This window comes from Gopherus flavomarginatus, chromosome 6 (genome assembly GCF_025201925.1).
Source record: "Gopherus flavomarginatus isolate rGopFla2 chromosome 6, rGopFla2.mat.asm, whole genome shotgun sequence".
Lineage (NCBI taxonomy): Eukaryota > Metazoa > Chordata > Testudines > Testudinidae > Gopherus > Gopherus flavomarginatus.
In genome coordinates, this window is record NC_066622.1 from 44285787 (window position 1) to 44310764 (window position 24978).

Genomic DNA, 24978 nt, shown 5'->3' on the forward strand with positions numbered 1-24978 from the left:
ATAGCCCCAGATGCAGACATTGGAGAAGAAAGCAGAGAATCTAAGGATGCCCAACAAAGAAAGCAAAGGGGAAAATTCTCCCCTCAGTTATGTCCAAGCAATTAAGGGTTGAATTAGGCTCAACTAGATTGAAGTACTGTAAAGAAGTTAGAAAATACAGAAAATAGGAGGGAGGGGGAAGAGAGAGAGAGAGGGAGATGATAGAAGAATTAATTAAAAATAAGGATTAGAATTGGGTGTTAATGCAATTAAGATAAAGACCTTTGGAGAACTATGAAGCAAATTCTGATCTTGTCCCATGAAATGGGTGGGGTTGCATGGGGTGTAACTGAAACTAGAATTTGGCCCATATGTAAATAGAATTTTCCAAATCAGTGTAGGGGACAGTCTAATTTCTGTCATTGCTTACACTACACTTTATAAGTGAGGGTAGAATTTGTCCCAATATTATTTTATGATTAATATTATCTAGCTCTTATATAGCACTTTTCAGAAGTAGAATTCAAAGTGCTTTATCAAGAAGGTATCATTATTCCCCTTTACATTTTGTAACACTTTTCATCTGTAGATCTCAAAGCAGTTAGTTTACAATAGAGATAAGTATCATTAGTCCCATTTTATAGATGGGAAAACTGAATCATCGAATAAGTGCTGAGAGTCTTAGTGTCTTGAGAACAGAAAGGATCACCTTGGGATTGGACGGTAAATAATCAGGACAAGTCTTCCATCGAGGGCAAATGCCAGCTTGATAAATGCATACTTTTTTTTATTCTTCCCTGAGCGTGGGAGTGCTGCCCTTCTTTCACACAGCTTGTGACTTCAAAGGGGATCATGCCTGTGAGAAGACAAAGACCTATGCTGAATACATTCCAGGAAGAAGGTCTTCTGCCATCACCACAGTGTCAGAAAGAGCTGCTGCTAGGCACTGTGTCATAATGAGATAAGTATTTTTAGAGAGCAATTTTAATTAAGATCCCTCTGAATGTTCCATCTTCTTAAGTAAATAACAATTTGCTGTACTGGCATGTTTGTCATCTTGTCTGATCCTGTTCTCCTGTTCCTAATTAATTCTCAACTGTGCGTGGGTGGCGGGATTAGCATATGCAGTCAGCGTCCCATCAGCCATTTCTCCTATCACTGTCTAAAGAAGCATTACACAAGAATATCATGCTTGGAAAAGAGATGACTAAGGGGGGACATGATAAATGTCTATAAAACATGACTGGTGTTGAGAAAGTGAATCAGGAAGTGCTGTTTACCCCTTTACATAATACAAGAACCAGGTGACATCACCTGATGACATTAATAGGCAGCAGATTTAAAACAAATGTAAGGAAGTACTTCTTCAGACAATGCACTGTCCATCTGTGGAACTCATTGCCAGGGATGTTGTGAAGGTCAGAAGTATAACTGGGTCAAACAAGAATTAGATAAATTCATAGAGAATAGGACCATCAATGGTTATTAGCCAAGCTGGTCAGGAATGCAACTCCATGGTCTGCATGTCTCTAAACCTCTGACTGCCAGAAACTGAGCCTGGACAACAGGGGATGGATCACCTAATAATTGCCCCTGTTCTGTTCATTCTCTCTAAAGCATGTGGCGCTGGCCACTTTAGGAAGACAGGATACTAGGCTAGATTGTCCATTGATCTCATAGACTCATAGACTTTAAGGTCAGAAGGGACCATTATGATCATCTAGTCTGACCTCCTGCACAACGCAGGCCACAGAATCTCACCCACCCACTCCTGTATCAAACCTATGTCTGAGCCATTGAAGTTCTCAAATCATGGTTTAAAGACTTCAAGGTGCAGAGAATCTTCCAGCAAGTGACACATGCCCCACGCTGCAGAGGAAAGCGAATAAACCCCAGGGCCTCTGCCAATCCACCCTGGAGGAAAATTCCTTCCTGACCCCAAATATGACCCTGAGCATGTGGGCAAGACGCACCAGCCAGACACTCAGGAAAGAATTCTCTGTAGTAACTCAGATCCCACCCCATCTAACATCCCATCACAGGCTATTGGGCATATTTACTGCTAATGGTCAAAAACCAATTAGCCATCTGATCCTCTGTGGCCATTTTTATGTAGTTCAGTTACTTTACTAGGCAAACACAGGGTCAGAGTCTGTGTTGATTTAACCTGGGGTTGCACAGGATGTAAATCAGTGCTGAATTTAGTCTATTGAGGATAAAATCGTATGACACTACTACTTTAGTACCAAGAGTGAAATTTCCCTTTCCATTACACTATTTAATTTCCATTGAAATTAACAGGGTTGAACCGATGTAACAGAGAAAAATTTGACCCTGAGAGTTTAACCTGCTTGAATAAATTCAAGAGCTCACAAAAGTTCTGATCTTCTTAAGTGCTAGACACCTTATCTGCAGTTGATTTGCAGGGAGAGGAGCATGTTCAATATCTTACAGAAGGTGCTCAGCCCCTTGCCATATCAAGCCCTCCCTTGTGACTAGTGGGGAAAAAATCTTTCTTACAAAGTCAGAGATTTACACTCCTTCCCCTTTCTGATTTCCGTTTGTGTAACCAAAGACCGTCACTTTTAGAGCTACTGCCACAGCGTGTGAAGTGGACTATAGCTGCATCAAAAAATGTGTTGAAATCAGTACACAACACTCTCACCCTCCTCTCTTTAGATGGTTTTGATTAACAGACAAATGAGGTTATAGAAATGACAGTTATTGTACCACAGAGAGCCTGCTGCCCACAAGGTACTGCCTCCCATGATCTCCAGATTAAGTGAATTTCTGCTGTATTGATAATCAGGCAGATTGATATTCTGTTCATCCCCAGAAGGGCTACATTATGTACAAGCAAGAGTGCAAGCATCCTCCATGCTCCTCCCTGGGGGTCACATCTAAAGGTTAGAGTGGGGTTCAGAAGCAAATGGCATTCGGGGCCCTCACACAACTGCCAGAGCATGCATTTTGAAACAATCTCCAGTAACCAGCACTGCATTTTGATTGCCCACAAAAGGAGGGTGATGATCAAAATGGAGTGCAAGCAGCCATGGAAGTCAGCAGGAGTTTTGCTTCCATGAGGACAGCAGGATCAGACTATATACTGAAAGTTTTTCATTGTTACTAACAATGCTTCAGAATATTAAAAATGAAAGAATTCACATTTCCCCATTGCTCCTGTTTGTTCAAGTTTTGTGGTTCATTCTGTCCGGACAGGGAACTAGTCTGGTTAATTTTACTTCGTGCTTGTAGTCAGTTTCATCCTTTCCTCCACAATCCTCACAAAAAAATGAACTACAGCATTCTACCCTAATTATGCAAAGCACTGCAATTTACAACACCACAATTATTAGAGACATTACTGTCCTAATGTTGTCTTTTTAGACCAATTTTCCAAAACAGTAGTTTAGTTTTTAAAGGGACACTATCAAATAATTTCATTTTTAAAACGTGTTTCAAGGAGTTTCAACTACTACATCTGCCTCTGCTCCCTGCAGCTTCTGTGGTTCACAGATTTTTTTGTTTCCATCATTGTAGCACCACAACACTTATTTACAATGAACAAACACTGGTGTATGTGTAACCCCTCTCCAATAGATGGGACTCCTTGAAATGGAGCCACCTGCCAGCAGCAGCACTTCAGTCCTAGCAACTCACAGAAATCAGAAGGCTGGGTTGAGGAGGAGAATCACCTTTTCTTGGAAGCAAGCAAGAGGCAGGAACAGTGAGAGGAGAAAGAGTTTTCCTCCAACTGTTGAGAGGAGGGAGGAGAAAAGAGAAGTTCTCTACTTGAAGCAGCCAAAAGGCAGCTTCCCCATCACAGCAATCAAGAGGCAGAGAGGGAAGAGAGCTTGATATATATCAGACATCCATTTGCTAAGGACTATACAACAAAGGGAGGCACAGGGCAGGACCTAGGAATAGATGGGAATCGCAGTGACCCTTTCTGGTCAGCCAGACCTGGGGAGCTTTGTGACAGGCTTCTATCCAGGTCATGCTCCTGGTCCTTGCGCAAGGATAGGGAAGTAACTTTCCCTTCTGGCTAATAGGTTTTGGCCTCTGGGTATAAGGATTTCAATAGATTTTACAAGCCCTTCTCATAAGCCAGTCTAATAGGCCCTTATACATTAAGAGGAGCATGCTATTTTTTTCTCTGTATAATTCCACATCAACAGTGACTGCAGTTTTCATTCAGTGGAGACAAATACTAGTAATAAGCGAGCAGGGATTTTATTCACAGGGAACAGGCACTGTGCTGTTTACAGCAAGGATTGGTTAGCAGAGAAAGACACCTTCCCTTCTGCCTTCTCAAAACACCATGGACTGAGATGTGTTACAGCTTTCCAACCTCCGCTCACCTTAACTAAATCACTGTTTCGCTTCTCAGAGGGCCTGATCAAAAGCCAAAGCCTTCCAAAGGCTTTGGACCAGGCACTAAAAATACTATGAAGCATCCCAGAGGCTTTACATGGGAGCAATCACCTCCCAGAGCGGCAGGAATTGAGCATGAACTGGGTGTCACGCTCAGAATAACACCCACTATGGGTTTGCTTCACAATGGGCCTTCAAGGCTGTTGTGGGTGGGGTCATAAAGAGACTTACATATTAACTCCCTGAAATGAGTATGGCATTTTTTGGCACAGAATCCTATATTACCAGCCTGGGAAACAAAAGTGGATAAAATAATATATCAGATGTGAAAAGAACTTTTCTGACAAAGAATTGTTATTGTATAGTATGCTATACTATTCATAACACCCAAATTGAACTACTACTCTGTATTGATTACAAAGCCCCTAATTACATTAGTTCAATCAAACTGTTAGCTAGAGAGAAGTGCAGTCGAGAGGTTAGAACAGGGGGACTGGAAGTCACGATTCCTGGGTTTTGTTCCCAGTCCATTGAATGTTCCTGGACAAATTGAGCTCTTTGTGCTTCAGTTTCCCTTAACACAGTGTATTCTTGAAAAGTGGCCATGACTCACAGCCACGAAGCACTTTGCTGTGTGCTGACCTTTGTGTGTCCAAAGCACTGAACCCCTCCTCAGAGCAAATTCCAAAGGCTAATATGCTCTAAAAAGAAATAAATTAACCTATTTCTTTTAATTTCTGTGTTGGGCTGATGCTGAGAAGAGGCCGGTTGTGTGTGGTGAACAGGTATAACAAGGCTAGCAGGATCCCACAGAACAGATAAGGCACAGGCAGCTGTACAAGTAGTTTCTCCTCTGCCACTCTGGCAATGTGCATCCACTCTAACCTGGAAGGACTACTTCTCAAGGGAGTGTTCCTATGGCCATTTGGTCCTTGGCCTCCCTGCAACCACTAGCAAGGCTGCCAATTAATGCTAATAGATTAGATTATGGATTAGGGATTAGAGACGGTCAAAATCTTTGCACAAAATGTCCTCTCCCCTTCCCCCCTCCATGGAAAAGTGACCTTTTTGCAAACTGTTGTTAGCATTAATCAAAGGTTTCTTTTTGGTTACATTTTTGGTGGTATTTTTGGTAATTTATTTGGTATGAAAACTTCTCAGTTACTGGAAGTCATCTTTTCTTTCTGAAAACTAGATGGCCAATAAATGAAAAATAGTCAATTTCAGTAAATAATATCACATATTTTTTTGAGAAAAACAGAAAACAGTTCATTTCCATGTCTGTAAAACAGAAAAAAATAAAACTTTGAAAACTGCAAAATCATTTTCCTATCTTTTGACCAGCGCCAATGTGGATACCTGTCCAAAGGGAACTGGACAGAGGCCACCAAACTCATTTCACATAGACCACCTTTAGTCTCATTTTCAGAGGTGCAGAGCCCCCAAAACTTGCAACTAAGTGGTTGTTCAGCACTTCTGGAAATTTGGCTATTAATCATCATTACTGACCTGAGCTCTACATCATGTTACCAGTCCTAAAAGCCATCCACTCCCCTACAGAACATCCCTTTTCTCAATAGGGCAGAGATAGTGGTTGCTTTCAGTATTGGCTAATTTGTAAAACAGTCCAAGAAACACACTGGTGTCACATTTGGATGACTTCTTTTGCTCCTTTTTCTTGCTATCTGCATTTGGACACAAGAGGGAGCCCTGGATTACTGAAGGAAAATGACCTCACCAGGGATTCCATATTTGTAGATGAAGATTTTTAACAATGTGCCAAACACTTTTCATGTATTTATTTATGCATATAGTACAGTTAATGATAAGAAGTTTATTCCTGCTGAGCCAGATTCTGCTCTCAGCTGCACTGGAGTAAATCCAGAGTAAACTCATCAACTTCAATGGATTTGCAGCAGTATAAGAGGGCAGGATTTGGGCCAACATTTGTGAGTGAATAGGGAGTCGTGAAGTCACTCATGAGCATCACCAAGGTAACTGAGAATTTAAAATACAATAAAATAATAGTGGCACTTAATAGCCTTTTCTTTAACATCTCTCAAAGTGTTTTACAAAGGTGGCTAGGTATTAAATATTTCCATTCTGCAGACAGAGAAACTGAGCCACTAAGAGGTTAGGTGACTTGCTTAAGGTCATTCAGTGGCACAGTTGTACATGAACCTTAATGGCCCATTGTATTATGTCCCTGATAGCTGTGCAGTGAGATAGAAATAGTACAAACTGATGTGGCAGCCTTTTTTGCTTACTCACTTTCTGAAGAGGAGAAATGTATATAAATTGTTCATTGGAAGCTCTTCCACTTGTTTGTCCTCTATAAAAAAAGAAAGCAGAGATAGGCCCAAGCCACAGAGCTTGGGTTCTGATCCAAACTATTCCAGGTATTGGGAGTGTTTGGATCCAGGCTTTGGGTCCAACCTGTTATAAAGAAAGGGTCTAGCTGTCCAAAACAGATGCCCAATATTTAGTTCCGAACACCCTTCTGGTCTCACTGACTTCAAAGGGAAATTTGCCAGGGAATTCCAGAGGATCAGACCCATAGCCTGACACAAATATTTACCAGTATTCACTTAATGTATTAAGCTTACTGACTTCAATGAGAGCTGGATTGGGCCCTTGGAATGCCAGCTGTCGGCCTCGCAAATGCCCCTTCCCTCCCCTCCTCACAGGGATGAGGAATTCTCACTTGGAGTGGGTATCATTAATAGTTGTGTATTAGATTGCTGATGTGGTGAGCAGCGGCCCTTGAGTGACACATTTAGGGCTGACACCTTGCTATATTAGCAGGGATAGAAGGAGGGGATAGCTGACAGAGACTTGAAGTTTGTCTCTGTACTGTTTACCCTCTCTGTCCAGCTCCTGACCTGCAGTAACTAGCCATGGATGATATTTACAAGGCAGCAGTGAGTAATATGTTTAAACTTACCTTAGTCTGGGGGTGCATTTGTTGTATTAGAAAGATGTTTCAAAGAGTTTTTGCTGATCTTCTAAAGCCACAATAGGGCACAGCAATAACTGTCTTTACACTGCAAGTACTTAATGTAACAATGAAATGCACTTAGGAATGTTAGTTGTAGTGAGGTACCTTCTAGTTCAGAACATAGAATTTTTCATGCAATGGCAATTCTAAATATGTAATGTTCTTCTTGTAAGCAGATTCTTCTAAAAATAAACTGCTAAATTATTTGTAATAAGTCTTTTCCCTGGTTCTGTGTTGTGAAATAGAGAGATGGCATGTAAGTATAATTTTACATATATTTTGAAAAATCTACTGAAGTATCAGGTATGGTTACTGCTTTATCCAGGACTTGACAGATCAACTGTTTCAATGGGGAACTGAAGAGAATTTGAATAAGCTGAAACTGAAGCATTGTTATTTTTGTGTATTAAAATTCTGCCAAGCTTCTTCCCTAGCTGAATGTTTTTCTGCAAAATATATTTTGAAAACCCCTTTTGATAAAGGCTTAGGAAATAAGTGATCTATTTGCAATTTCTCTTTCCTTGTTCTTGATATCTACACTGCAAAAAATTATAATGTAAAGCATACTGGTTGTGCTTTCTAAAGAAGACAAGAGAAAGCAGTTTTGCCTTCAACAACTGCATATCAAGCTTACTGTATAAACGCAAACTATTTTGTCTTCCCTCAGTAAAGATGCAGCATTATTTTATACCTTAAATAGCTGATGATATGGAGGCAGAACAATATGAGAGTGGTATCTTTCTGGAATCTGTATTGCATGATCTCTTTACCTTGAATTCTGTGTTACCAAGTTTTGTACGTGAATCTTGTGGTTGGTTACAGGGTTATATATGGTGTTGCAGATAGTTAACAATTGATTAGGTTGGTCTTCACATTTCTATCAAGAGCATAAAGATAAATCAAATGTGGATATTTCTTTCAAAATTCCAAGATGTCCTAAAGGAACAGGAGCAAAGAGTCCTGTGGCACCTTATAGACTAACAGATGTATTGGAGCATGAGCTTTCGTGGGTGAATACCCACTTTGTCGACATGCATCTGACGAAGTGGGTATTCACCCATGAAACTTCATGCTCCAATACGTCTGTTAGTCTACAAGGTGCCGCAGGACTCTTTGCTGCTTTTACAGATCCAGACGAACACGGCTACCCCTCTGATATTAAAGGAACAGGGATCATAGTTGACACATGGCAACAAAACAAGTTGTTCTTCATATTAGACTAATCTATGACCTGCACTGAGCTGGGACTCCATTCTACAGACCCCAGTCCTCTTGGGTTCAGTGAGCCAAAAGTCCAGATCCTCAAAAAAAATGAAATTAAAAAAGTGGCCTATAGAAGTAAACAAAATTCATGTCTCTGCAATTGGCTCTTTATTAGACTCATGCTCCATAATGTTTTGAAGCATCACATACATTGTTATGAAGAAATGTTGAAACGTTTTGAAAGCCAGCAATGCTAACAATTAGCCAAATGGATCTGTCAGTCAGGTGGATGGAATGCATTGTCTAGCACAAAGGAAGAATTAGAGTCAAGAGACGGATAGAAGAAGGTTTCCCATGCACAATTTTCAGCCTCTTTCATACCTCTCAACCTGTTAAACACCATACAGGTCAAAGACCCAGAAAACCAAATTAATTCCTAATCTAACTCCATGGATTTCAATGGAATTTGAGTTTAGCTCAAAAAAGGGCCAGAAATACAAAAAAAATGCCATCTCCCATAACCAACAAACATCTTACTCCAAGCGTAGTGTTCTATAGCCAAGAAAGAGAGAGGACCAGAAGACCCCATGAAGTCCAGTAGAGACTTTGCTGTGCCAATTTTTTTAGCTTGGGGCACATTCAGATACCATGTTGATGAGAATCACTAAAAAACTGTAATGTAGACAGATGAAGTGGGATTCCTGTCTTAAGCAGGTTAATATAGATGCATTTGTATTGTAATTAGTTTACAAAGGCAAAGTAATATTGGGTTGAGGCACACACGTGGTTCTAAATTGCAGTACAACTAAGTGTAAAGGATATTTCCTTGGACCATTCCATAAAAAAAGATCCTAAATATATGTACTGTAAGAAAATATTAAACTGGAAAAAATCTAGAGAGTAACTAAAGCAAGGCAAAGTTGATTGGCTCTCACCAGCACAATTTCAGATGGAAACAGTGAATGAAGAACAAAGCCAAAAAAGGAATAACCAAGACAGCACCTTATGGCACTGCTTATGTATCATGACAGCATCTTCAGCATTTACACACTGAGGCAGTAATGAAAGAAGTCAACCCCCAAAACAAGGAGATACAGAGACTAAAAGAAAAAGGCCTGAATAGATCATGTAGTCTTGGGGAGATCATAAACCACTTGAATTTCACCTCATGGTTTAAAATCTTATTACCAGAGCCTTGCAGTGAATTGATCTTCCTAGCATTATTGTTACCCATCATTTAATTTATGTATAGTACATTCCTATATCTATAAATTTATGTACACAAAGAAAGGCACTAGTTAAAGAGGGTTAGCTTGATCCAAAGGAATTGACCATTTGTGGTTTGTTGCAAGTTGATGACACATTTTAATAAAGCATTGAATTAGTTCCCACCAATTTCTCTAAATGCACCAAGAGAGTCCAGTGGATTTTCATTTTCACTCATGTCTAGATAAGGTTATACAAATGCAGAGCTATTTTGGTAACGCTTTCAAACTCCACTGAACCATGCTAAGAACAGTGCCAAGGACAAGTGTCCAGATAAAAGGGCCCAAGGATAAATACCAATGCCATTCAGTTCCTGGGAACAATCAGAAGGTTTATCTTTATCTCCAGCACCTCAATCATTGGGGCTTATAAATAGCTAACATGCTAAAAGAGTTGAGTTACATGGAAGGCATGAAAGTGGCAATAAGCATTTATTTACTGGGAACAGCTCATAGCTTTGGAGTCCCCAACTATCCTATTTTACTGCCAAAACAATGGAAGAGCAGCCTGCAGCTGCTTGCCTTCCATCATGGGTGGCTGGACAAAAGGGTTCAGATTTCGTGATGCAATGCTGAAGAAGAATCCTGCTGCTATTGTTATCTGCATCTGATATGGATGGATCAGCTTCCCTGGTCTGTCCTCTGCATTTGTGGTTTGTAAAAGTCAACATTTCTCAGTAAGAAATGCTGGTCATTTTAGCCTCTGCCCTCACAACTGGCTTGGCAGTTTTCTAGCAGAAATTCGCAAGGATCTTATCAACAAAGGCCCAAGGCTGAAATAGCAGACAGGGTGCTGCAGCTTCAGATTAAGGGGCATTGATAAAGCTCTGTCAGGGCTCAAGACTGGAATTAGGATCGTGATACAGCTCAGGAACAGCGTGTATTGGCAACACTGTGGATATAAGACTAAGAACATAGGGAAGCTGCTGGTAATGATGTGGTTCATTGGCCTTATGTTATGGGCTGGTAAAGTGGTTGCAGATTTGGGTCCCATTTACATAGACTGATTTCAGAAAGGTAGGGAAATGTTGCGAGAGCAGGACCAAAGGCAGAACCCTGTAAGCATCAAAATAGAGCTGCCTAGTGACAGAGGAGTGTGGGTGATGACAAGCAGTAGCAGTTGGATAGCTGCTGGAGGAAAGGAACCAGGAAGGTGCTGAAAGTGCCACTGAATTCTGCAGGCCAGTTGAATAGGATGTGGCATTAAATGAAACATTAAGATCAGGAAGAAATGAACTGAAAGAGGGAAGTAGGTTCAGATAAGAGGAGAGGTGCTAACATTGTCCAGACCAGTGGTTCTCAACCTTTCCAGACCACTGCACCCCTTTCAAGATTTTGATTTGTCTTGCATACCCCAAGTTTCACTCACTTAAAAACTACTTACTTACAAAATCAGACATAAAAATACCAAAGTGTCACAGCACAGTGGTACTGAAAAATTGCTGACTTTCTCATTTTTACCATATCATTATAAAATAATTGATTGGAATATAAATAGTGTACTTACATTTCAGTGCAATAGTTGAACCTATTTTTCACTTATGAGCCTTGTCTGCAACTGAAGCCCTGCCACCAGGGGCTGAGGCACGTAACTTAGCTTCATGGGGCCCTGGGCAATTGCCCTGCTTGCCACTCTCTAATGCCGGCCCTGCACTTGCAATTCCTCTAACCCATCCCATGACCCCTCTGGGGGCTGCAACCCCCAGGTTGAGAGACACTGATCTATATGAATTCAATACCCCCTGGAGACCTCTGCGAACCTCCAGGGGTACACATACCCCTGGTTGAGAACTACTGGTCCAGACCACTAGCGCATGACTCAACTACACAATCCTATTTGCTGTTCATGATTAGTTAAGTTCATGGAGGATTTGTCCATCAATGGCTACTAACCAGGATGGACAGGGATGGTGTCCCTAGCCTCTGTGTGCCAGAAGCTGGGAATGGGCGACAGAGAATGGATCATTCAGTGATTCCCTGTTCTGGTCATTCCCTCTGGGGCACCTGGAATTGGCCACTGTCGGAAGACAGGATACTGGGGTAGATGGACCTTTGGTCTGACGTTCTTATGTTCTGGTCCTGTAGATGTATCTTATTAATTCAAATTTACATTAAGCCTCCACTATTTGTTTGCTCTTGATAACCAGGAAAGGAGATGGAAATTATCTTACAGACCAGTATTAGTTCAGTACCTGACTAGAGGAACTCATTTACATAAGATGCATAGCAGGCAGGCAGGGAAAAGTCACTACTCCTATATAAGGCAGAGTAGAGGGCTTCTGAAACCTGCAAAGACCATGGGTATGTAGAGTTTGGGGATTGGACCAAGGGCATGACAGGCCAGCTTCACTGGTTGTGGGAGTACCCATAGACTTCAATAGACTGTGGAAGGGCTGCGGAGCTGCCCTCCACTCTGTCCATAGATCCAGGCATCCATTCCCACCAAAGCACGAAGCCTACTTAATCAAGGACTTGGCAGGGTAAATTTTACACTAAGATTTTTCACATTAAACTGTAGTAATGCAGTTTCATTTTGTTACCCTTATTTAATTCTTCTTCAGACTCTGTATTACCTCCACTTTTCGGAGCACCAATGACTTAAGACTAGAACAGAAAAGGGAAGAACATAAGTCCCTCTGTTCTTCTGATAATCAAAGCAATGCAATAAAACCAGGAAACCTAACACATTCCCATAATACTTGAAGGGACCAATCCTGTTCCCATTGAAATCATCTGGGACTGGGCCCTAAAATTCTCATCTTGGAGTTCTCCAAGAGAGCTGAACAGTAGGATACGTGTCAAAAAAACAACAGCCCCGCGATACTTCATCCAAAATCAAAATTTATAAAAGGTGAATCTTAATGAAGGTTGTCCCAAAATTAGTGGAATAGATAGTTCAGTAGATTCATACATTCTAAAGGGGAAAAGCAGGACTGGCTCTAGGCACCAGCTTTTTTTCGCTTCGGCAGTTGCGCTCTCAGAGGTTGTTTTTTTGCTTGGGGCGGCAAAAAATCTAGATCCTGCCCAGGCAAAAGGGGTCTATTATGATCATGTAGTCAAACCTCCTACACAACACAGGCCATAGAACCTCACCCAGCGATTTCTACATGAAACCCAACAATCTGATGCCACACTAGAACATCTTTTAGACAGACATCCAGTCTTGGTGTAAAGACTCTCAGTGATAGAATTAATCACACAGTTGCATTGTTGCTCTGAAGATTAGGAGATCGTTGATCAATGTTTGGTCACTGGGTTGACGGCATTAGTTGTTATTTCTCATTTAATAGAGTGGACCACATGAAGGCTGCCATTTTCCACTCCTGAAGAAAGTAGCCACCAAGACGAAGACCAGGGTCAACCTGGTCCAGAAACTGGCAAGCACAATCGCAGGGGTGGGAAGGGGGGCATCAGCATCTTTGTCTACTCCTTAACTGAGTGCTGTGCACTGGTATGGACCAGAAGTAGCCACACTTGACTTGTTGATGTCCAACTGAACACTGCAATGCGGTGCATCACTGGAACCCTCAAGTTGATCCCAACATCATGGCTACCTGTGCTCTCATATATCGCTTGCCCATCCATTGGCTGTGATGCTGCAACCCTCCAGGAAGTCTAGCGAATTGAGGAAAAGTAAAGTCTTCCCATCCACTAGGACCTCACAGACATCCCTCAGCACTGCTTGAAGTCACACAAGCCCTTTTGGATCCATGCGCTTACCCTCCGACGATATGACATCAGTCTTGATGAAGCTTGGAAAGCTGAATGAAGTTCACAAGAAGTAACAAACAAACAACTTGTGAAAGACCGTATACAGAAGATCCTGGGCTTCAGTCTTCTGCAAAGCTTATGGGCAACCTTAAGCTGCACCTGCACAAACCATTGCAGATGCAGGTACCTGATGCACAAATGGAAAATTAAAAAATTCTCCAGTGTGTGACTGTGTTCACCCAGAACAGACCAGGGAACATATAACGTTGCAGTGTCTGATTCCCAAATATGAAGGAGGCATCACAGTGATGCTCTGTGCTACTCCTGACACAATTATCTGGCTTAAGCTAACTGTAAAATTATAGTTGTTGCTCTACATCTACATCAGCCATATGAAGAACCACCACACAGTAGCTCTCAAGTGTGACAAATGCTTCTCCCACTCAGTCCCCCAACTTTGCATAATGAAATGCTGTGCTGTCTAAAAACCAATCATGCCACATGCCTGAGACTCACATTCTGGTTAAAAATAATGTTAACTCCAGAAGAGTGTAAAATATTTAAAAAGAGGAACAGAATAATGTAATATGCCAAAAAAAAAAAGAAAAAAGGGACCATGCCAAAACTATCTAGGTAAAAGTCCCCCTTACTCCACAAGAAGGGCTGTTGTGAAGATTAGTTGAGGGTTGTAAAGCATTTTGAACAAATAGTGTGCAATATAAGTGGTATTATCAATTAATGATAATGATTAAGTTTAATAAAAATGAATTTTTCTCTCTTTTTATTTTCATCACAGGTTGAGCAGTTAACAGAAGAACAGAAAAATGGTACGTGTGGCTTTACTCTGACACCATTGTAGACAGAAGATACTCCCTGTAATGGATAGTCAATCCACTATTAACCCATGATGTTAGCCTGTGGCTTGAACAGGCCAGCTCAAGGTCAACAATTGCTGCCACAAGTGAAAAACCACACTTCCAGCTGTCAAAGTACAATGCAAAGCAAATGACTTCTCATCCCCAAGTTTAGGAAAAGGGCTAAAAGGCTGGCAGTGGAATTGCTACAATAATTTTTTCATGGTATTTCTGGTCTTAATGCTCTTTGGGGCAAGCACAGGATCTTTTTATGTGTCTGACCAACATCTAGTACAGTGGTTTTCAAACTTTTTAGGCTGTGTATCCCTTTCCAAATAATGTAGTCTACCATGTACCCTCATCTGACATAGGGTCATAATATACCTATGATTAGTTTGCCAGGTCTTGCTGAATAAAGCGCGTTGTCCGCTATTACAGGCTTTTCCTTGTGTACCCCCGATGACAGCTCGCATACCCTAGTTTGAAAACCAATGGAGTTCTGTGCTGAACAGGGGCTTCTGGGCAATTATGTGCCAAAAGTCTTGGATAATAATAAGGAAAGGGAGTACCAGAAATCCTGTTACAAAGCCTGTTCTCGTGAGAGTTCCAGCTCCATTTTGTAGAGCTAAGATGCCTGGAAAATTCAGTGGTGGGGAAGTTGGAACCGGGGCTGTTCTAGCTGTAGGTAAACTAGGCAGCTGCCTTGAGGGCCAGATTTCTGAGGGCAGCACAGAGATTTCTGGGAGAAGTGATTTTTTTTTAAATGCTCATGCTTGTCTACACTGTGCTACAGGTGGTTTCCAGGGGTGTGAACTGCAAAGCTCTCTAACGTATAGAGCTCTAATGGCCCCATCTAGACCTTGCTGGAATGAAGAGGTAGCGAGTTTGTGCTGATGTAGTCCTGTGTCAACAGGACTATGTTAACATGCACTAGGTGCCCTTTAGTTCATGCCAGGTCTATACAGGGCAGTTACAGTGCAATACATTACAGCACTCTATAATTCACGCGCCCATACACCCATCTGTGGCAGGAAGTGGGGGCAGCACACTGAAGCTTTGCCTAGGGCAGCAGATTGTCTTGAGCAGCCTCTGCTTGGAACTTCTGGGTACTTATCCAAACTTTGAGCCATTAAGCTCTGTCTACTCTAGACTGTCCTACTAGGGTGAACAGACAGCAAGTTTGAAAAATTGGGACAGGAGGTGGCGGGTAATAAGGGCTATATAAGAAAAAGCCCCAAATATCAGGAGTGCCCCTATAAAATTGGGATATCTGATCACCCTATCTTCACCTGTACTTTACAATGGCTGACAAAGAATCCCTCAGTTCTTCCACTGGGGTTGATCACACTGTGTTAAACTGGGTGTTGAGTGGAGCTTACTCCAGCAGGATGATTGATTTCACACCAATGCAGGGGAGGTGGAGGTAATAAGTTTGACTTCCATTGACACAGCTAAAAAGTCTTCTGCAGACACTCCGTTGAAGTTTGTCCATTTTTGAATCACCACAGCAATGAAACTCCCTCTGATTTCCTGTGTGCGAACTCCTAATAAAAGGGCAAACCCCTCCATTTCTCCTTTTCCTCTCTAGAATTCAAGGCCGCCTTTGACATCTTCGTCCTGGGTGCTGAGGACGGATGCATCAGCACGAAGGAACTGGGGAAGGTGATGAGAATGCTAGGGCAGAATCCAACCCCCGAGGAACTGCAGGAGATGATAGATGAGGTGGATGAAGATGGTAAGCTATTCTCTTAAATCCTCTAGGTGTCTCAGTGCACTGCAAAGCATTTACAGGGGGCCAGAATAGTAGTGGTTATTAGCTGGACCTTAAATACTGTGCAGTCAGGCTTTGAAGGCACAAGAATCACATGAAAGAAAACAGTGTGCACTCTACTTCCACCAGAGAAAGTAGATCAGTTGAGTAGATTCTCTGAAAACAGAAATAATTTTCCGAGAATTTTCAAGTTAAGCCATTCATCAGTTTATAAATTAAAGTTGAGACACCCTGGAAACAACCAAACTCTGGTAGTTTTTACCTGCGTCTTCGTACTTCTGAAGTCAGACAAACTGAGTAACCACACTGGTTAATGCAGGTAGATCACTCTGGTAATACTGTAGACACGGACATTCTATGTGAAGTGGACAGTAAAGATATAATGCCATTTTGTGTAAGACTTTGAATCAGCCACAAGGCTATTGGCCACAATCCCATCTTTGCAATGGCTTTGCAGCATGCTGTGCACCTATCGGATGCCACTACCCACTCCATAAATTGATGCACTGAAGAGCTGTTGAGGGCACACATGGCCCAATCTTGCAAGTTGAACTATGCAGGTGGACCACTCCACCCTAGTGGAACTCTAACAGAACTCTGTGGATGCAGAGCTCTGCCTGTCTGGAATAAGTTGCAAGACTGGGGCTGTAGGTTATAAAATGCTAAAGCTGAGATTTTCAAAGGGTCGCAGACACCCACTGAATTTAAATGAATGCTTAAGTGTCTTAGATGCCTTTGAATATTCCAGTGTAACAGATGGAAGGCACTAAAAATATTACTACTATAATGGATGCAAAAAGATTTCTCAAACCTTTTTTAAGAGACACGGGTGCTCAGATACTACAGTGATGAGGGCAGTATAAGGATGTATGTAGAAGAGGACACGTCAAAGATTATAGGTTGAAAATTTGATCCACCATTTTTTTCTTCTGTGCTTGCAAATTCCATGGAATTACAGATGTGCAGTTTTTTAATCCCAAAACAAATTATTCAGTGTACGGACATGTACACGCACAACAACATACCCACAAACAACTCCACAATAACAAACCAGCATGTGCAGATTGCCAGAAAACAATCTAGGAAAGAAACTGATAAAAATTTCAGTTCCAAACTTCCAAAAGCTTGTTAAAACCAAAAGCAAGAAAATGTATGCTAAGAATTAAGGAAAATATCTTGCCAATGTCATTTAAACAACAAATGATAACATACCATCAGCATAAAAAATATGGTGCTTGATTCTCCACTGCCTTGCACCTTCCATAGTAATTTACATCTGTGCAACAAGGGTGTCAAATGCTACCAGATCAGAATTTTCCACACATTTACACCAGTGGTTGTGTTTTATATTCAATTTGCACTTGTTTAAATGACTACATAAGGAGCAAATCAATGGTGAATCCATCCCATAATCTGTTACCCACTCCTTAGTGCTACTAACATGAAGTCTGTGGCTGGATTACTAAATAAAAGCTTAATCTCTGTTTTATGTATATGCCTGTTTGCCAAAAAAACAAAACAAAAAAACCCCCAGAAGATTGCCTTCTAGATTGTAGTGTAATCTAAACCTTGTTTATTTCACCTGCAGGCAGTGGCACTGTAGACTTTGATGAGTTCTTAGTTATGATGGTCCGATGTATGAAAGATGACAGCAAAGGAAAATCAGAAGAGGAACTCTCAGATCTCTTCAGAATGTTTGATAAGTAAGAGACTGGAATGTAAACAAGAAATGACAGTGCTAGCTATTATTGTTAGAAGAAAAGGAGCAGGTTGAGCCAGAGGTGGATTTGAGTATAGGCTTCTTTATTGCGATACTTGTTCCCCTCAACCCAATTGTCAAGTAAGCACTGGTTTAGTTACAGTACACTCTTTTTATTTAAGTTAGTATGTAAACGCCTACATCCAGTACAACACCCCCAAAATCTTTATTAAGTAATAAAAACACCCATACAATTAGTATACCCATCCCTAGCTTTTATTCACAGCATTATACATGTTATACAGGCATTTTTACCTTGGAAATACATTTCTTTGCAGCAATTTGTTGCTGCAATTTTCCTTAATCGGTGGTTCTCAAGGGAGGGAGGAAGGGGCCATGAGCAGTTCTCAGGGGAGGGAGGAAGGGACCATGACTCAGGGCTCACTTGTGTAGCTGGGAAAGAAGAGCGGGGGAGATAACACTTCTTTTACACAACTACATTTTTTTTAGACAACTACATTTCTTATGCAGCTGCAGGCCTTATCAATTCTCAACAAGCAACAGGGAAGGGAAAAGAATGGAAACTTATTTATTAAATGAAGAAATACTGCTTGTCTGTGCCTTCCTTCCCTAATGCCACATCAGCATTCCAGCAGCTTTGCAGGTTTTTACTTAATCCTAACATCTCCCAACAGTTATGGTGCTTCTGAATATGTCCCCATAGTTACAATGCAGTTGAGTTGTGCGCTGAAAGCAGCAACCAACCACTTTGTGATATCTGAAGAACACAAAACAACAGCACTTATTCTTTGAGCACAGAATTAATTTTCTGAGAATTTTCAAGTAAAGCCATTCATTAGTTTATAAATAAAAATTCATTTTAAAACGGGTCCTTTTAGAAAGTTAGCTCTGTGTCAGACCCTTTTTGTTCCAAGTAATATTAACTCTTAACTTTCCCATAGTTAAGACTCATTGAAATCTTGTGAATGGCTCTATTTGAAGAAATTAGGTTGTAATTAAGTTTTGATGATTCCTGTATCTAATTGTTAGGATGATAGATTATAGGCTGAATTTGCTCAGACATTGCCTATCTACACAAAAATTGCCAGAGACGTGAATCTTGAGTAGATCTGGTGCCACAAGTAGTTATGAAAAAGAAAAATATAATATTAAGGGCTGTCTTTTGATATTACTTTTCATAAGTTAACATTTCCCCTTCAGTAGAAGTTGGTATGTAAAAATGTCTCCTCCAGGGAAAATCAAAAAATTTCCCTCTTTCAAAATGGAACAAAGCACATGCTTCAGCAGTTTGCTGAATCAGGTCTTCATCACTTGCAAAGGACTTTTACTTCTCTATGTACTATATGTCCATGAAGACCATCCCTTAATTCACTAGCAGAAGCAAATAGTTACTATTCTCTGCTTTGTCTCAGGAGGCACACAAATCCTGTAGGGTTATTCCCATAGAGACCTGCAGAAAGGGGAGAGTTGGTGTCCCCTCATTTATTTATCCTACCAATTCATGACAGGAAACCAGAGACAATGAGTCACTAACGGGCAATTTGCTGATAAAAAACAGATTGGAGACCAAGTGGAAGTGATGTAACATGGGGTGCAGTTGTCCATCCATTTACAGTATTTTTGGTTTTTATCTTTGAGCCATTCTGTCGTTGCACAGAAATGCTGATGGATACATTGACCTTGACGAACTAAAGATCATGCTACAGGCTACAGGAGAGACCATCACCGAAGATGACATAGAGGAACTGATGAAGGATGGAGACAAAAACAACGATGGCAAGATTGACTATGATGGTAGGTGTGTTTTTGTGCATAATTTGGTTAAAAGTAAAAATGGGATATCCATTGTCCTTAGGAACTCAGAACCTTAACAAAAGATGTAAGTAGTATATATTAGAGATGGGCCTAAGACTCACAATTCAGATCCAGGTTTTAAGTCCCACAAAGTTTGAGAGTGTACGGCTATGGGATTAGGATTTGGTCTTTCATAGAGGTATGAGCCAGCTTCAAAATTAGGCAGACTGCAGACCTAGGTACAGATTTACACCTCTTGCCTCCAATATTGAAGGATGTATATATTGGTTTCCACCCACTACAGAGGCAATGAACCAGTGCAAAACCAAGATCTGGATCCAATCTCTCCAAATTCCAGAAGGTTTGGTTCAGGCTCTGAAACATGACATTTGGTAGTCCCATGCTTTCAGAATAACTTCTAAATATACATGTGCAATATTTGGGAAGAACAAAACTTTGAATTTGCTTGCACGAGTGCTACTTTGGTTGGTGAGAGGTACATCTCTACCCCGATATAACGCGACCCGATATAATACAAATTCGTATATAACGTGGTAAAGCAGCGCTCCGGGGGGGGGGCAGGGGAGGGGGCTGCACACTCTGGTCACTCTGGTGGATCAAAGCAAGTTCGATATAATGCAGTTTCACCTATAACGTGGTAAGATTTTTTGGCTGAGGACAGCGTTATATCGGGGTAGAGGTGTATTGAAAGTGCCCCCTTAGCTCACACAGATATGGTTCATTATGCATACACAGTTGCAGGTAGAAATTTGAAGAGTTGGCTAGGTTTTTCCCTAGACCATACAAAGAATGATATTGATAAAGATTCTGCTTTATAACTGCCTATGCCACTTTTATATTATTATTATTGCCAGAACTACCTAGAGAAGGCGTGATGTGTGTATAGACCCCACAGCAAGACACAGAATGAAGAGAGCAATCACTGCCCTTGCTGTGGGCTCAATGGCTTGTGAGCAAACAGATGGGATAAAAAGCTGCAACCCAGACAGAGCAGGGTGGCTGCTGGAGAGGCTGGGAGACATCATAGGGAAGCTTCACAGTGTCAGATCAGGCAAAGCTGCCCAGAGAGATCAAGTTCCAGGCAGAAGGGTGCTATACGGAAGAGGCCCGCAAAGGCTGTAGGTAGAAAGCAGCCCAGGAACTAAACAAATGCCCCTGACTGCCTAATACATATTTCCTGGGCTGGGACCCAGAGGAGAGGGCGAGCTTGGAGGGAAGGAGCAGTGACTGCTGAAGCCTCAGATTTGGACTGGCAGCCCTACCATAAGACTGTTGGACTTTTCAGTTTTTGCTTCCTTTGTTCCTTCCCTGGTGAAGAAGAGAGAGAGGGATACTGGGCTCCAGGCAGGGGCGGCTCCAGGCCCCAGCATGCCAAGCACGTGCTTGAGGCGGCATGCCATGGGGGGCGCTCTGCTGGTCACCGGGAGGGTGGCAGGCGGCTCCAGTGGACCTCCCGCAGGCATGCCTGTGGAGGGTATGCTGGTCCTGCAGCTTCGGTGGTCCGCTGGTCCCGCGGCTTCGGTGGACCTCCTGCAGGCACTGGTCCTGTGGCTTCGGTGGACCTCCCACAGGCACGCCAGCGGGAGGTCCACTAAAGCCGCAGGACCAGCGGTCCGCAGCACCAGTGGACCTTCCACAGGCATGCCTGCGGGAGGTCCACCGGAGCCACCTGCCACCCTCTCGGCGACCGGAAGAGCACCCCCCGTGGCATGCTGCTGTGCTTGGGGTGGCGAAATGTCTAGAGCCACCCCTGCTCCAGGCCTAGTGGCGGGAGGCCCCTTACTGCTCCAGAAGGGGAGAGATTCCAATGACCCAGACAAAGGGTCTGGAGCTGTAAAGAGAGGCCAAGTGCTATAGGCCACATTTCAGAATACCAAAAAGGGGAAACTGAGGCCAGGCTGCTGTTATCAAACTCTTGGCCATGGGGGGTGCATTAAAGGATTAGAGACCTGACAACAGGAGGTTAGTGGCCACATTCTCTTTTCTCCGTTACACACAAACAACACAACTGACTTCATAGTGGGGAGTCTTGGATGGTACCTTCTTCAGAGAAATATAATTACATAGGCTCTGATCCTGAAACTGACTCCATGAAAGTGGACTTCTGTGCCCCCACAGAACCTCAAAGGCCTTCTATGCAGGCACCTGGACTCACCTGAATGCACCAAGCTGCAGGATCAGAGCTTTCATCATCAGGGCCAGCTCCAGTTTTTTTGCCAGCCCAAGTGGTGAAACAAAAAAAACTCAGCCAACCAAACAAAAAAGATAAAGCCACGATCGGCGGCACTTTGGCGGCAGCTCTACCGCGCCGCTTCATTCTTTGAAGGCAATTTGGCGGTGAGTCTTTCCCTCCGAGAGGGGCTGAGGGACCCGCCACTGAATTGCCGCCAAAGACCCAGATGTGCTGCCCCTTTCCATTGGCCGCCCCAAGCACCTGCTTCCTTTGCTGGGGCCTGGAGCCAGCCTTGTTCATCATACCTACACAGGCACCAGTCTCCAGAACAATCCATGCTCTAGAGTCATTATCACTGTCAGAAACTGAAAAATAAAACTATTACATGCACATGAGAGCTTGTCAACAACATTTTGTCAGAATTTTAAAATTTCAGCCACTCAATGAAGTTGGTTTTAAAAAAAAATACATTAAAAAAAGGGTCGGGTTTTAACTTTTGTCAAAATTTCTAAAATTCCTGACCAGCTCCAGTGAATATGATTTTTTTTTTTAAAATGGGAGCTGCAGTTTCAAATTGTACACACAGGGCATTTGTAGAGAGTTGTTGCTCCGAACGTTAGATATCTTGAGCTAGAGACTCCTCTGATGTAGATTGGCATCTATCTATTGATTTCAGCGAGGCTATGCTGATTTATAAGATGAAATTTGACCACTTGTCTACTAAGCCCAGACTCCAGCTAGTAAGCCTCCTCTAAGTCTGTCTGTACTGCAGATCTTTCATTGTGCTGAATCACGTTAGTGGCACTTCCAGGAGGAGTGACAAACCTCTCCATGGCTGGAGCAAAGCTAGCTATATTGTTAGGCATTTGGAATTGTGAAGGGGAGAAAATGGGTGAGAGAAGAAGGATGATTCTGGAGATACCCAGAAAGCGTGTGAAGTGCTACACACTGACTCTCCGGTTGTCATCTAAAATACGCGTCTTTAATTTCCCTTGCTTCGCAGAATTCCTGGAGTTCATGAAGGGAGTTGAATAAATCTGAAACATGATGTGCAGCCTCGACTTTTAAAGCCCTCTGATTCCTCATCTCGTCTATGTGGTTGCGTCCGCTTGGCTGCTAGCATGAAGACTTAAGTGCTGAACAGGGTGGCAATCAGAAGAATACATTCTGTTTGTTATTAAGTGCCTCAGATGGTCAGTCCATGGATATTTAAGTAAGAGACCTAATAATTATCTAAGATGTTGCTCTTTTGAGCAATAGCAAACGTGAGAGAGCCAAGTCTTGAGTTCCTTGACACACTCTGGAGCAGATAACATAGTGAACATATAATTAAGTCTGTAAAGAATGTTTTTCCTATAGTCTAGTAAGAACCTATCAGCCGTAAAAAGCAAAACCAGTGACGGCCAGCAGACTGTACCAGTAGGGTACAGAACTCACATGTAACCCCTTTATAAGTTGCTCAATCCCTGCATATTTCTTACAGCTACACATTGAATCAGGCATTTAGAGCAAATTCCTGTTCCTAGTGAAGTTGTTAGGAGTTTGCCATTGGATTTGATGCTACCATGATTTGGCCCCCAGCGCTCAATGGGTTGAATCACATCACTTAGAAAATATTATAGTAAAACAATTAGCATTTGAACCTTCAGTTGAATGATGATTTGAGACACTTAAACTGTCACCGAACATTCTGACAATCTCTACTCTTCCTCCACCTCCAACCATTGATTTAAAGTGCCATGTAAATGGGCAATGTGTACAGAAATAAGATTCCTTTTTGAAATGCTAATAAAATAATTCATAAGCTAGAGTAATTATTTCATTCCTGCTTGTTTCACAGAAGCAATTTATAGTTGCAGCTGTAAGACCAGCAAAAGGAACTCCCAGATGAAAGATGCTCAGTGAAGTGTCATGTCAGGTTTGAGTAAAACCACTCAGTGTTGGAAGGCGGGGGGGCCGGGACAAGTTTCTCAGGATGAAAGCTTTTCACTTTCCTCAAAGTAACCTATTCATAATCTCCATTACTGAGTGCAGATATCACTGAGATTGTGCCATAAGTGGTCATGGTACTTTATAAACACTGAGTAAGGCACATCCACGGCCTTGAGAAGCTTTTGATTAGAGCTGGGAAAAAATTTTCGTCAAATAGTTCATTTGCTGGAAAATGCAGTTTTGTGATGGACAAAAACTATCCACAAATTCAACACAGTTGAATTCAACACAGTTTTGGTTGAATAAAAAATGAAAGTAAAAAGTCAAAATGGCTTGTTTAGACATTTTCTAAATGAAACACTGACTTTTCATTTCGAAATGATGTTTTGTGGTGAAATTTAGTTAGATGTGCTTAATTTTTTTCCTCCAAGGGTAAAAACCACCCAAAACAATTTTTTCTGGTTCTTTGTTTCAGCACCAAACAAAAATATACATTCAGCTAACAGAGACAGAATATGGCACTACAGTTTGCAGAAGGGAGAACGAGGCAAGATTATTGGTAAGCAGAATAAGGTAGGAAGGATCCCTGGAGGAAGCAGGTTTAAGAAGGGATGTGAAGGAGCAGTTTGAGAGAGCTTGCTGGGCAGGACATGGAAAACTGTTCCAAGCATCAGGGGGAGCATGTCAGGAAATGCAAAGGTGAGAGGCCCTGATTCAGCAAAGCACTTAAGCCTAAAGAACATCTACAGTATGGGTGCCAGGACAGCAGTGCCGTAATTATGCAGCTGCAACCCCATAGCGTAGATGCAGACAACAGCAATGAAAGGGGTTTTTCCATTGCTGTAGGAACTCCACCTACCTGAGCTAGGATGATCAAAGCAATCTTTAGCCACATCTATTTGGTCAGCACAGCTACGGTGCTCAGGGTGTGGATTTTTCATGCCCCTGGGAACTGTAGCAATGTCAACAGCTGTTTTAAGTGTAGACCAAGCCTAAATCTGGTTGGATTTAGTGGGATTTAACCACAAGTTCAGGCTCTTATGTTCTTTGCTGAATCAGGGCCCGAGTGTATAGAAAGGCAGTAATGGGAGAGGATTCGGTGGGGCACAGGGGCAAGTGGAGAGCAGAAGAGAATGAGAGAAGAGATCTAGACATGGGCAAGATTATGTCAGAGCCCGATGAG

At 42.0% G+C, this 24978-nt stretch overlaps 1 protein-coding gene across 1 annotated transcript; it reads left to right on the top strand.

Annotated features, from left to right (window-relative positions):
* Positions 1–7157: 7157 nt before the first annotated feature.
* Positions 7158–23673, top strand: TNNC1 (troponin C1, slow skeletal and cardiac type). Its single transcript, XM_050957933.1, has 6 exons — positions 7158–7274; positions 14327–14357; positions 15973–16119; positions 17744–17858; positions 19533–19669; positions 22867–23673. Exons 1-6 carry the CDS (start codon positions 7251–7253, stop codon positions 22896–22898), a joined length of 486 nt encoding a protein of 161 aa, XP_050813890.1. The 5' UTR covers positions 7158–7250; the 3' UTR covers positions 22899–23673.
* The last annotated feature ends 1305 nt before the right edge of the window (positions 23674–24978 follow it).

What these genes read in the sequence shown, in the direction of transcription:
- TNNC1 (XM_050957933.1), top strand. Translation starts at nt 7,251, where the DNA reads ATGGATGATATTTACAAGGCAGCA. An exon ending in AGATGAGGTGGATGAAGATG is followed by an intron (nt 16,120 to 17,743) that starts GTAAGCTATTCT and finishes TTTCACCTGCAG; the next exon opens with GCAGTGGCACTGTAGACTTT. An exon ending in CTCTTCAGAATGTTTGATAA is followed by an intron (nt 17,859 to 19,532) that starts GTAAGAGACTGG and finishes GTCGTTGCACAG; the next exon opens with AAATGCTGATGGATACATTG.